This window comes from Acanthochromis polyacanthus, chromosome 15, assembly GCF_021347895.1.
Source record: "Acanthochromis polyacanthus isolate Apoly-LR-REF ecotype Palm Island chromosome 15, KAUST_Apoly_ChrSc, whole genome shotgun sequence".
Classification (NCBI taxonomy): domain Eukaryota; kingdom Metazoa; phylum Chordata; class Actinopteri; family Pomacentridae; genus Acanthochromis; species Acanthochromis polyacanthus.
The window spans coordinates 21,303,291-21,318,039 of record NC_067127.1 but is presented as its reverse complement, the minus strand read 5'-3'; the positions used below and the strand labels follow the sequence as shown (position 1 = coordinate 21,318,039).

Sequence of the window (14,749 nt, the reverse complement as noted above, 5' to 3'; positions counted from 1 at the left end):
TGACATACTTGACCTCCTGGAACAAAAATTCTAGAGCACAAGGTCCACCCAGAATGCTTTGCAAGTGCGTTAGTCGTTATCCACCAGCAATAGCATGCTAGTAGCATAAGACTTGAAAGCTGCAGACACTGGGCCGCTTTCATTAAAGGTACACTAAATGTAGCTCACACTCTGAGTTGAGTTTGAGTTCCAGTCAGCCTTCCTTCAGCCAGAATCTGATTCCTTTTTTACATTGCATTGGTCATTTGATGGGTACCCTGAGTTTACAGTGACTGTATACACCAAGAATATATCTTTTACTGACAGTATGACATATCGGAGTGGCTGAAACATTGCAGTAAGAAATATTACCAGTAAGACACCTTCAGTATTTTCATTATTTGAAGATAATTTTAAAAATTGTGTTTTTTTTGGTCTGTGCAGTACTAAAAGCAGCTTTTTGTGCACCTTTACACCCCTACTGTAGAAACTGATTATGATAAACATGTTTGTTGTAATATTCATGGATTTGATGTTTTCCTCAAATTGGTTTCATATTAACTGTTTAACACTTAGGTGGCTGTTAAACAGTTACTGTGACACAAGTGCTACTACTTCACGCTTAATCATTGTAGCCACAAGGTAAATTTTAAGTAAGTGGTAAAAGGTTGCCTTTATATCTCTAACTGAACAGGTAAAAATGGTTCTGTCACAAAATAGTTAAATATTTTCTTTCTTATTTTTGGGTTCTAAACTACTCATCTGTTTAGGTGCATTGTATATCTGAATGTTTGTATGTAATGAGCAAAAGCAATGTTACTTGACATTTCTTAAAAACGCTATCTAGCATTAGGATGTAGTAGGCTTATGGAGTTCTCAGAGGTTCCATTATATATTAGTTTGCTTGTACATTTAATAATGTTGTCCTAAGCAAGTGTTCATTTACAGTTAGTTTTCTGAGTTGGAACTTAAGTGTTTCATTAGTTCAATGTAGTCTGCAGGAGTTTCTGTGGGCTCTCGAAACGCGTTTTTCTGATGCAGATGAAATACATTTATATTGGCTGAAAATGAGTTTGTAGGGTCATCTATGACTTGACAGCAAAGTAAAACGGAGACAAATGATGATCTGCTCAATAACCAAAAATGATTCAGATGTCTGTTTCAGGATACACAAATGAAGCTTTTAAGTATAGCTATGTTTTACATTTACACATGATAAAAGACTTCACTGATGAGGTGTCTCTGGGACCTCACTGGAACATTCTTACTGTAACAAGTATAGAAATGTTTCCTGTGCTTAAAAAGTCATTTTCTAAACAAAGTGGGGTCATCTTGGGCCAAAATTTCACAGCCTGGCAAATAATTTGGTTGATATGAAATATTCTGCTAAGTTAATAATATTTTATCACCTCATGTCAATGAAAGTGTTTGTTGATGTTGCAAATATGAGAAAGTTTTATCTTTTGTTTTCGGTATGATTGTCAAAAATCCACTGTAGCTGTCTGTAACTTCATTTTAAAATGTTTAAGCATACAGTGGTGAATGTGGAGTTATGTGTGCAGTAAAACATAACTGTACATTTAAGTGTAAAAACAACTGACTGGATAATAACGGCCTCTCATGTAGGTTGTCACATGTCACATTACAGTTGTTGCACTTTGTCCAGTAGATGATTCTGTGCAGTCCTGGTGCTGCAGCTGGAATGAAGTATGTTAAGGCTATATTAACTTTACAGAACAAGAGCAGCTGCAAAACGAGATTTATTTTTAAAAGCAGATCTTGATGAACATCCAGTATTACGTCGACTGTTACGTCGTAGCACATTATTGAACTATGAACTTGCTGCCGCTCGGTGACAAATGAGGAAAGCAAAGGTTTTCCATTGACTGCATGCCACCTCTCGCCCTGCACTGCAGAACAAGGTCTCGTAGAACAAACGCAGAGATGTGTGTGACAACTTGAGTTATTCACCAGAATGTGGGCACGGCAGCAAGAACTGAGATAAAGGCTGTTTAGAGTAAAACTCATTTTATTTTGTGGAAGCAAATGTATTTTTTGTATCTGTGGTGCCCTTGGATTTTATCATCACACTTGAGCCATCTTTTATCGTGCTCTCTCTACAGTTTCTGCCCCAACCTTCCACCACCACCGCCATCACCTCCTCCCATTCCACCCTCAGCACACACACGCCCATCTGGCTAATAGAGGGTGAAATGCAAGTGTGTGTGGGAAATGGCTGCAATACTGTAGCGCATTGACAGGTTATTTTGTTGGCCCCTGCCTAATTAGTGGCATAGTGGATGCACCCCGCTAAGCTTTAGTGCTTTATGTTCGTACCAGTCTACTCTAATTTCCCTGGCCCTTTGATATCAGCTTCGAGATTGACGGTTCGCACATAAAGAGGAACACCAGACCATGATAGAAAACCCAGTGGAAACAATGCCGCCACCTTCAGTCCCCCACCCCCACCCTCACTCCCCATTTCTTTGCATTTTAGCCCCCAGGTCTGCAGATGTGCAGAGGGAGAGTTGTGGCGGGAGGGGCCCTCGCAAACTCATTGTAAATATACTTGCATGTCAGCGCAGCAAATATTATTGCTTCGTTAAGAGAAAAGAGTTATTAGATTCTGCTTCCCTGTTGGTCTGACTCTTTTGATAGTTACTAGTTATCACCTCAGTCGTCTATTACAGCTGTCTTTAGTTTTTGCTGTTGTTAGTGAACCTCAAGTATCTCTGCTATTCAAAAGAGACTGGACCTCTTGAAAAGCTGTCTGTATTTTGATTGTTGCCCTTCGAGCACAATTTAATTATTGACATTTATGAGGAGCGGCTGAAACCTATCCGTTCAACTCAATGTGTGCTACAGTTTAGTGCACTGCAATAATATGCATGCTATTTGTTTGCCCATTATGCCAAGCAGAGGAAGGTCTGTTATGCGTATTTTTTTTTGCAAAGGAGGCATCTGGTGGAAAGCAAAAACAAAATAAAGGTTGCTGAAAAATACTGAGCTGTAGTACATGTTTATGTGGTGTATGCAGAGTATCCAGTATGTATGCGTGCGACCTTGTGCTTTCAAAAACATCTTTGATGATTGTGCTGTTTGTGCTTTCACTGGTTAATGGGTTTTGTTAGCATTTTCCTCCCAGGTTACACTGCCACATGCTACTGCCAGCATCAGGAGGTGTTTCTGAACCAAGTTAAATTGTGTTAAGATTTAGCAAACATGCTGTTTGTTTGACTCTCTTAACATAAGAAATCTGAACATTGAACACATGCAAAATAAACAGTGCTCTCTGGTGGACACTGCTTCCATATTATTATGAATATACAGTGTTTTTAGGAATTCTCTACTGCAGTATCTTGTTACTTATAGATTGTAAACCCATGTGGATATTTCTGTGATAACCCACTGTGTGATTGAGCTCCAGCTGAGCCTCAACTAGAGTTCTTTTAAATTCACATTTAATTAATTTGACAAGGGAGTAGTCATGCAGATGTGAATAATGAGATGGTCTTCTTTGCATTGTGGGTGAAAATTTGGAGTATTTGTATGTTTCCAGTTGCGTTTTTATATGCTAGCAGCAGATGGGTAGCAGGGACCAACTTTGTATACTTGAACATCTGTACAAATTAAGGGAAGCAATGGTGTGGTCACATCATAGCCATACTACAGTAGAAAGTAATTATTTTCATGAAAAATATGCAATTTTGTTTAACCAAGATGAGATTTTAGGGGTTTAATCATTGTGAGCATGGATATTTTAAGAAGTTTGGCAACATTTGTGTCAACAAATCTCCAGTGCATTTGGTAAAAAATAAATTCTCCTTCATGAGATGAAGGTGAGAAGGTTTATGCAGAACTGGAGATGCAGGTCGATTTATTTATTTTTTTTTTTATTAATGATTACAGAAATGTATAACAGGAGAAGCTCAGGGAAATGGCAATATGCAATGTTTTTAGTGACATATTTCATGTGTAATTTTTGTCTCGCTCTAGTATGTCCTTTCAGTGCATCTTGCTGCAGTTATAATGGTTTATTGTTGGGGAAGGCCACAGGCAATTCTGACTAACCTTCATCAGTGATGACCCTTCATTTAGTGTTCTATTATTGCAAGGCTCAGAACTAACCACTTGCCTGTGTAATTGAACACAAGTGAATTTCATGCAGTTTTTTTCCCTGACATTTGCCTGCCTTTGACATTTAGGTCCAGAAGTGCATGAAAGCTGTTTAAATCTCACAGAGAAAGGTCAGCTTGTGATTATTAACAGTATTGGCTGTAGGAAAGTCTCCCTATTCCAATGCTGATTGGTGGCTTTCTGCTGAACAAGGAAATGGGATTAATGTCAGCATGGCCTCTGTTATTTTGCCAGTCCTGTGGCCTGTTAAGGTGGCGAAATGAATGAACTATGCATCTCCTCTCTGTTTCAGCCTACTCCACTGTGTCAGGTGTAAATGGACCTCTGGTGATCCTCGATAATGTGAAGGTAAGTCTGAATACAAGTTCTACTTTTACTGAACTGTAAATCCAGAAATCACTTCTCACACTGCTACTCGGGCCAAAGAATTAATTGATTTCAAATTAAAATCACATTGCAATTAGCAAATCACAAAGGCTGCAATTTATGATGTACAAAGTATTGTTTATGCTGCCCGTAGATTAATGTATACTGCTTGGTTGTAGCTTCAGGCTGTGGGTCAACTCACATAAGCTCAGTCTTATTATTTAGCAGGTACAACTCTTTATTTACAGAATGTAAGATAAAAAATGTAAACTGTCTATGGTTTTACAAAATCTTGATGTCCTTGGATGACAGTCACAATTTTGATGGTAATGCACATGTTTAAAATCTATTACACAGTGACCACTAAGCTAAAATTTTACTTAAAAATTTTGAAAAATTTCCCCAAATTGTTCAGCCTTAACTGCTACATTTGCCTATGAGGTTGGGATTTCATAGATACCACTCTACAAATTCTGAAAGAAATGGTTTTAGATGCCATTGTAAGTGATCACTTTGCAGGTATTGTCTTGTATTAGTAATGTAAATGTAATTTTTGGGCAACTGCATTTAGACAGTTTTGAATGTTTGACCTAGTTCCCCAGATACGCTGAGATCGTTCATCTGACCTTGCCGGATGGCACCAAGAGGAGTGGGCAGGTCCTGGAGGTCATCGGAAGCAAGGCAGTCGTCCAGGTGAGAAACGGAATATAACGGCTGACTCACTGGAACCTATAGGACATTTTAACTGAAGGTTTCACTGCTGTGAACTCTGACGGTCTATTTTTAAATATGTGTTAATTCACAGCCTAAAATAGTGCCCAACAATTGCCCAGCGTGCTCCTGCTTGAGTAATGCTTGCTTAAAAGTGATAACTATTTTAGAAATGACTGAACCTAATCACAAAATATCACCATGAATCTGTGAGCCGTTTTGTATGTTGTAAGTCATGTCTGCTTTGAGAAACGATTTGTCTGAGATCTTCTCCCTCATTCAAAAATCTAAAATCTATGAATCCCAGCGGTCCAACTCTCCCATCATCAAGATAAGATCTCGGTTGAAAATTAACGCAACTCTAGACAGAAGTAAATGCTGTGACTTTGCAGAAGCTTGTTGAAGGGATGCCACTGTGAGTGTGTGCCGTTCTCAAAGCTATAAGTGGTCCAAGTTAATATTAGAGTTTGCGATATTCTTTTATTTATTTTTTTGGACAGGCAGCGTATAAACAATGGAGGGGGCTTCACTCACATCTCACATGTCTCAGACTCACTGTGGATTAATACAGATAGAATGGAGAGAAATGGCCTGTCCCAAGCATAGAGATCATGCTCCGACATTTGTAGACTTCCCTATAATCCGAAGAAACCGTTTGGAGAATGCTTTTTATTTTGAACTGCTTGTTGTTTGTGTTCATTCAGGTGTTTGAGGGAACATCAGGCATTGATGCCAAGAAGACGGCCTGTGAATTTACTGGTGATATCCTGCGTACCCCAGTTTCAGAGGATATGCTGGGTAGGATCAGCATGAATTAATTTAGTTACAACCCCCTAGAGAAGAAAGTAAATAATCTTCTGATTCAACTGTCATTCAGGTTTTGTTTACAGCCGCACAGTCTCCGTGTCATCTTTGTATTTTTAGCAAAAAACAGAACATTTTAAAGCATGTTGAATTAAAGTGAACTGCATTTTCCTTCACTATGCTAATTTTACTTACGTTTTCAGACTACTCAGTAAATAGTCAAAGCAAAACAACACTGAATCAAAGCTTTTAATTGAATGTTCTTGAATGTCTCAATCAATGTGATTATCTCAGTACAGCACAAGGTTACATATGTTTGAATAGAGGCAGAAAGTAAACCTGCCTTTGTTTTTGAAGTATCATTAATCACGTCCATGAATTTATAATTACTTGTACTTGTTACTTGTAGACTCAACAAGAGCCATCAGAGCCACACTTACAGTATCTCTTAAGAGTCTGACAGAAAGCAGAATAGATCAGATGTGGTTGAAAGTGTCATCTAATGAATTTCATTTTGTTGGTGTTTTTTGAATTCAATTTTCAGATAAATCAAATAGCTGTTATTTATCAAATGGTAGACTTTATTTGTACTTGGCTCTAAAGAGAAAATCTTCCTCTTTCAGGACGTGTGTTCAACGGTTCAGGCAAACCCATCGACCGTGGACCCAGTGTTCTGGCTGAGGACTACTTGGACATCATGGGTACAACTGCAATAAACTGTGCTTTTCCTGTCGGTTATTATGCCAAATCGATGCCGTTAACCAAAATGCAACAGTCAAAACTTACAATTGTATTATTTTATTTCTAAACAAAGTATCGAACTCTGCCTTCGCTCACTCAGCTGTATCTTCAGTTGTTAACTGTTGGAGTATACCAGCTGCATTCAAAGCTTCTATACACCGATCAGCTGTAACATTAAAGCCTAATATTTATAGATCCCTTTGTGCTGCTAGACCAGCTTTGACCCATCAAGGTCTAGCCTCCATAGACCTCTGAAGGTGTCGTGTGGTATCTGGCACCAAGACATTACCAACAGATCCTTGGAGTATTGGAAGCTGTGAGGTGGGGCCTCTGCGGATTGGACTTGTTTATCCAACATATCACACAGATGTTTGATCACACTAATATCTAAGGAATTTGAAGTCAGGTTGTCACATTTGACTTTTAACTCTTTATCTTGCTGAAGGAAGCCACTGTCATCAGAGAATAGCACTGCCATGAAGGGGGTACTTACTCTGCAACAGAATGAAGTTGATACATACAAAGTAACATCCACATTATTGCCAGGAGTCAAATTTTTCCAGCAGAGCATCACAATGGCTCTATCAGGCTTCCCTCTTTCCCCAGTACATCCTGGTGTCGTCTTTTCCCCTGCTAAATGATGAACATGCGCCCTCCTTCCAAGTGATGTAAACAAAAAAATGTGATTCTTCAGCGCGGACCACCTTCTGACATTGCTGCATGATTCAGTACTGACACTCACTGTAAGCAGTTTTGATGGTGGACAGGTGCCAGCATGTGGCTGCTCAGCCCCATACGCAGTAGGCTTTGTGCTACAGTAGCTCTTCTAGGAGGGACTGGACCTCATGGCCAGCCTTTACTCCCCTCACATATACATGAGCTTTGGGCCCCCATGATCTTGTTGCTGATTGAGTGGCTGTTCTTTGCTGGACCACTTTTGGCAGGTACTGACCACTACCTGCTGGGAACACCTCACAAGAACTGCTGTTTTGGCGATACTAAGACTTAAGAACCTCCTTCACATCACAACTTTGTTACTCAGATTCTTGCGCTGCACATTTTTCTTACTTTCAACACATCAGCTTCATGTTGTTTTCATGTTGTGGCTGATCAGTTCAATGATGGAGCAGTTGTCTCTTTTCAGTCTAACTTGGCTGTAGAAGAAAGAGTAAAGAGTTTATTTAAAGATTTTCTGCAGACCACATATATATTCCAACTTTACTTTTGTTATTTTAATGATTAAGTTGATATTAAGATTAGTCCATCAGATTCTACTTGTTTTTATAATTTGAGTTTTTGTGTTCGTTATTACACCCTTTGCTTACTTTGCTACAAACGTAAGCCTCACAAACAATTGTATCATTATTATGTTATATAACATTTAATTTTTGTGTACTACCTGTGAAATGATCGGTGAAGTGTGACATTTTTTCTAGAGGTCTCTAGCTGAAACGGTGTTTTGGTGTTTTCCAGGTCAGCCTATCAATCCTCAGTGCCGTATCTACCCCGAGGAGATGATCCAGACTGGCATTTCAGCCATCGATGGCATGAACAGTATTGCCAGAGGACAGAAGATCCCAATTTTTTCTGCTGCTGGTCTGCCCCACAACGAGGTGAGACCACTACACCCATTTATTTCATTAGAGACATCCAAACTAAGGCTGGACAATATATTGCACTCATTTTATTCATTTGTACTTTTGGTTTTGCACAATGTGAAAAATGCTTAAATTGCAAAATGGAGACACTGATGTGTTTCCTCTACTGTCTCTCAAACAACCCCAGCGTTAGCAGTTAGAAATTGTTTTCTGGAGGCACAACAGTAACATAAGCTGTCACTGTTTCCTTGGAGACACCCGCAAGTGTGAGCTTTGCCAATCAAAGACACAGCAGCTGACAACAACCAAAAAGACGGGAAAAAAAGGTAGTCCTTTTACTGCAGTGGAAATGATTCAGTTCTGCAAGACAAATGTTGAATCAACCAGCCAGCTTTTCCACCAAAGCATGGCAGCACAACAAACCTGCTTCACCACATGAGGCTAAACAGTGGAATGGGAGCGATGTGTGTCTCTTCAGATTCGGGCCCTGTCACAAATCCAAAACCCCAGCTAAATAATAGTTAGCGTTAGCTTCCTCACTTTGAAGTGTCACCTCGTGTGACAAGACGGGGCACCGAGGGACAGAAATTACAGAGGCATTTTACGTCGACAAAGACGTGATACCCACCCCTGCTCTAAAGTGCTCCTCTTTTGGCATTTTTGCACAACTGCTTCTGGTGGTTTTATTCAGCATTTTCAACATATAAAAACTATACACTATTTCCAACTCAATATTTGTGTGGTAATTGGTATTAATGGGAATAAACATTAATTGGTATTTATTTGAGTGATGAATGCTTAGTTAAGGTGGACTCCATCAATTTTAAGTGAGAACTCTGACCACCAGCCCGCTGCTCATCTTTGTTTCAGACTCTATCCTCCATTCGATATTCACAGCTACAAGCACAACATATTCAAAATACGTTATTGCAGCTTTTGGTGGAACTTTGTGTAACTGTAGCCCTTTTCAGATATGAGATATATGACATTGCAGCTTCTGCTGAAGTGACAACATTTTGTCATTCATACACGGGCCACTTTTACATAATTATTCCCCATGGCTTCATCCAAACATCCCACACACCACCACAGTGACAGAACTATGGAATGCATGCAGTATTTGTCATACACGTGAGATGAGATGGTACACCAAGTGATGTGTACTACGTAATATTGCAATAATATGCAAAAGATTAAATCTAAACTCATAACACATTTAATTTAATGATGAGAAAAAAAGTTCCCTAATCACAAAAAATTCTGTTCAAGAGTGATGATAATCTAATTACTACTTTATTAACAGTAAAATAGACATATAACAGCCGTGACGGAGCTCAGAACTCCAGACTGTTTTTAATCACAGCTGATTAACTGTGACTGTGTGTGAGAGTGAAGGCTCACCTGTGTAACACGAGGAAAAGTACGTAGTCAGACTTGCTAATCCTGATCTATCACCGCCATGACGGGGATAATTTATGATTACAACTAATTAATGAAGTTCTCACTGTTGCTCCACATGCATGAATGCCTGTAGCTCTCTCTCTCTGCGGGGATGTCCACATGGATCTCGTTGATGTTGGATGCTGTTTAAAAAAAACATAGAGGAAACAGTCCTATAAACAGCTGGAAGCAACAAACTGAGCTTCTGCTCATGTTACAGTTTTAAGTTTCGTTAATTTGACCTGTTCAGGACCCTGTGTTCATCTCTTTCTGGTCTATTTTTACGGACTTTTCAGTTTAAAATAGATGTGAATTTGTAGAGCAAACCGCATGAGAAAGGAGCTATGTGATTTTGGCGCATAAACTGTCTTGTCCTCTGTGATGTTTCTGGATCAATATCAGTGCTGAAATGTGGAAAGTTTTTCCCTAATCACTTCTCACAACTCAAAGTACTGTCTGTGCCTATCCAGTCATGGATGAGCATCCAATTTAGGCTTGTGCCATGTAATAAGTGATACAGAAATGTTGCTAGATAGAATTGTTGTGACTTTAACGGAAACATGAGCAGGATGCTTATAGGGACATGAAGCCGATACGTTCAGCCATGTGTTTAATGGAATGGAGAGCATGTCTGAAAGGAGCCTTACAGTGCTTTTGTTATAATTTAGTTATGTATATTTCTTCCTACTGTGTCAAAGCTAGTGGTATTACATCATAATAGCACAGGTACTACAGAGTTAAAGCATAGGAAATGTTTTAGTTTGAGCATAGACTAATATTTTTCTAATTATTCTCTTGAAATGGGAATAAACTCAGCTACTTAGCAATTTCTGGAGGTAAGTAAATACATGTGTTCCCAAGATCAACTGTCAACCTCCATGATCTAATTGCAGTACATTTTTATTTAAGAAACTGTTTGTCACAAGACGTGCCAAAATCTTTTGGGCTAATTTAAGGTTTATCTTTGTGGCAGTCTCACGATAGAAATGTTTGACATCGATGAGTCAAGTCATTCATGAGTGTCAGCTCTTTTTCTCATTGTCACATGACAATAGTTTTGCTTCCTTTAAAGGTTTTTTTTGTGTCTCACTGTGGAAATGTATGAGTCAGTTATTCTACATAAGTAAATGTTACATATATCACGAGTGTCCTACATTCCTGAATATCTCTTGATGTAAAAAAGCGGTTCTGGCCGAGTCAAGCATCTGACAGCAGTACGCTCTTAACCTGCCGTGGTTATCATTAACTTGTACTTCTAAATGACACCAATGTTGAAAATACACAAAATCCATCAGCAGGGTAAACCATGAATTCCATCTTTGTATATGGAATTAGTTGCATGACATTTACTGGCCTCCCGTTCCAGCTCCAGTGTCTAGTCTTTGTTTGCGACACACAGCTGTGCAGCACAGACAGCGTTATAGCAGCTGAGTGGAAAATGAACCAACAAGATCAGGTCACACTTAAAGAAGAAGTGTGATCTGTTATTTCCAGCTAGATGGAGGTTTTTGTTGCAGTACACTAGTTTAAGTAGGACAGCTTTAGAAACCATCCCAAGGCAAAAAATAATATGAAATAAACAATGGCCACAAAGAGCATTCCATTGTATTTGACGAAACAATATTGATTGATTCAATCTATTCAAGCACTCCAGCACAATTGAGGTTCCTTGAATAACAGGCCATTGGCTGTTCTTGATGCTCTCCAGCTAAAAAAAAAATGGATTTAGAAACCAGCATTGACCCCTGCATTCTTCCCTTCATTGCGGCAGTCCCTTCCATGTCAGTGTTCAGGGACAAAATTTGATGCTGCTACTGTCACACAATGGAAAACCATTGTTGGAACTTAACAGCACTGCATTTCTTTGTGTGTTTTGGAAGATGTTTTAATAGACATTGAATCTTTATTTTAGGTTGTTACAACAGCCTTAAACATACACTCACACAACACACTTGACTTTGGGAACCCCCACCGTCAGTCTTCTCCCAAATGTGAATAGAAATTAAACTTGTCACAGTTATCTTTGATGGATGTAGGTGGCTTTACATGAAGGTGTGATTAAAACATGTTAGAGTGATTCCCGTTGCTGCATGAATGTTAAAATAAACACTAAAATCCTAAATGATGATTTCCATTGTAAGTTCTTATGTTAAGTATCCACCAAATTAGTGTTAATTAGCTCTACATTAATCTCAAACTAAATGAGAAGAAATAAAATCAATAGGTCATGAAAACAGTTGTATGTAAATAACTCAAAGATATCTTGTTTAATTTATGAGCTCAAATTGGCATTTAGATCCTATTTGGCATATTAGCATGGAACTCATTAAAGCTGCAGCACTTTTTAATAATTGGCTATACACCGCTTTAACGTGAAAATGTCACTCATGGTGCTAGTAATTATCAACTCAGTCCTCTTTAGCTCTGTTAATCATTTTTGCCTCCTTTAAACTCAATACTTTCGACTTATGGGTCCCAACTTGACTGTCGTGGATCAGCTTAATTTCCAGCGGCAGCACACAGCAGTTTTTCCACTTACACACAAAATTATTCACCCCATGCCAAACAAAGACTGCTCCACCTTTCCAAGAGAGGCACACAAACAATTCGCAAAAGCTCACATGGTTTAAGAAGAAAGCCGTTGGACTCCAGTTCTGTGGTTGGACAAGATGAGAATGGAGTTGTTTGGGAAAAGAAACTTGGCTTGCATTTGGAGAAAGGAGAATTATTGAACCCCAAAAACACCAGACAAACAGCAGCAAAACAGGTTGGAATGTAGTATTTTGCTGTTGTTGCGCTTTTTGTGTGTATAAGAAATCATTTTTTCAGATATGCTACCGATCAAAAGTTTGGGGTCACTTAGAAATGTCCTTATTTTCCTAAGAAAAGAAGGGTTTTTTTCCCCCCAATGAAGATAGCATTAAATGAAGCAGAAATTCAGTCTCGATATTGTTTATGTGGTAAATGACTGTTCTAGCTGGAAACTGCTGATTTATTAATTTTTTTAATGGAATATCTACAGTACAGAGGAACATTTCCAGCAACCATCATTCCTGTGTTCTAATGCTCCATTGTGTTAGCTAATTGTGTTGAAAGACTAATTGATGATTAGAAAACCCTTGTGCAGTTATGTCAGCACATGAAATTGCCTGGGTGACCCTAAACTTTTGAACGGCAGACTATGCTCAACAACTTTAAACAAAGTGATAATATGACTACCTTCTTCAGAGTCCTCAATTAGTCCAAAAAATAATTAATGTTGTTTGTAAGTAAATCTGTCATAGCATCACTTTCTCTAATCTGCTGCCATCTTATGAGCATAAATAGAGCTGTCAGGCAGTCTCATCCCCACTTTGAAAATACACGATCAAAAGGTCTAGCTGTAGAGCTGACCAAACAAACATGGCGTGCGTTTTCCGCCTAATGATGACTCACTTGTCATGCCACCAGAATGGTGCAAAAACGTGGCTCGTTTCATTAAGCACATGTCACAGGTCATGCATGTGATGTTTCCTCTATGGCCCAGGTGCCTGAAATCAGGGTGCATGGAGGGGTCAGGACGGATCAACACAGCAGCCACAACATTATGTGATAGGCGTGAAATTGCTCTTTCATTCTCCAAATTCATGGAGTAGAGCGCAGTGTCTTCACCGTGCTTTATATTATATAGTTCTAAGAAAAGATGTCTTTATTACAGATTTATTGAAGACTCAGGAAGCTGGTTTTAAAAGAAACCTGCTGATTTCTAAATTAGAAAGTTTAGTCTTTGAATTTAAGGATATTTTTCCTAACCAGGTTGCTAGTTTATAGAAAACTTTACTCAAACTGTGCCCAGAGTCTGATGCGGCTTATTCCCCTGTGCCACAGAGCTCCATAGTAGTCCACAAACTGTCACAAATGCATCAGTGTGATACACTGGTTCACTGGCTGACATGTTTTGTCATTACCTGTCATTATTTTGTCCCATGTATGCTATTTTTCTGCCTCAAATACTTGCTAGAGCTAATGTTCTCAACCTTGTGCAGCTGAAGGCTCACTTTCATTTGTTAAAAGAATGTCTAAGAATCACCTTCCTAAATAAATGAGAAAAAAATTCCAACATCACACAAAAATTAGTTAAAATAAACTGGGCTCTAAATGTGTTGTGTTCAGCTCTAATTACCAAAATAAATGTTGTGCTCAGCTTCAGTAAGATGCTGACAAAACGACGGTGGGGTGCATGAGGGGCGGCAAGGCAGAGTAGAGTTTTATCAGTTTGTCTTTCGTCTTTGATTTTGTGATGTTACAACAGAAATCGCTGACTCGCATTAACAGGTTTTTAATGAAAAGCAAAAAAATATTCAATTGCCTGTTTTGACAGAGGGATATTAACTGGCAGCCAGAACACAGGAAAATCAATTCAAACTCAACAGTTTAAATAAAATCTTATTGCAAATTTTATGTTTTTATTTTTTGACAGATTGGGACATATATCAGCTTGATTTACTGTATATATTTTTTTAATATTCATGCTTCTGTTCAACGTTATTATAAATTTAAATCGCAATTGAGCATTATCACAAAATGACATCAAAACCATGACTTTGTGAAACCACTGGCACATCAGTTTAAACTCTGGGTCAGACAAACTGCTAATTGTATAGGTTTTAAATTACAGCCTTTGGGGTTTGCCAGTTCAAATTCTGATTTTAGTTTGAAATCAAATAATTGCTCAGGCCCAATTTCTGTGATGTGAAGCTTCAAAGTACTGACAGTTCCATCAGTCATTTTCTGTCACAAGGTAAGAGCCATATCTTCTGAAGCAGCACCCACAAAGAAAGGTACCAAAATCCAAAGATTTGCGTCGTGGTCCTCTTGTGACAAATCAAAAGCAAGGCCATAGAACTAGATATGGTGACAGAAGGAGAGGCTTCCAGAGTTTCACTTTTTCATTTAGCAAAACTGTCCCTGCTTCACTCGTGTGTTGCAAAGAA

General features: G+C 38.7%; 1 protein-coding gene across 1 annotated transcript in view; it reads left to right on the top strand.

Annotated features, from left to right (window-relative positions):
* Positions 1-14,749, top strand: part of atp6v1ba (ATPase, H+ transporting, lysosomal, V1 subunit B, member a) — a 42,062-nt gene that overhangs the window by 11,866 nt on the left and 15,447 nt on the right. Inside the window, exons 2-6 of the mRNA XM_022194336.2 lie at positions 4,409-4,464; positions 5,077-5,175; positions 5,898-5,991; positions 6,621-6,698; positions 8,212-8,351. Of these exons, the coding sequence (XP_022050028.1) occupies positions 4,409-4,464; positions 5,077-5,175; positions 5,898-5,991; positions 6,621-6,698; positions 8,212-8,351 (467 nt within the window). The remainder of the gene's footprint in view (positions 1-4,408; positions 4,465-5,076; positions 5,176-5,897; positions 5,992-6,620; positions 6,699-8,211; positions 8,352-14,749) is intronic.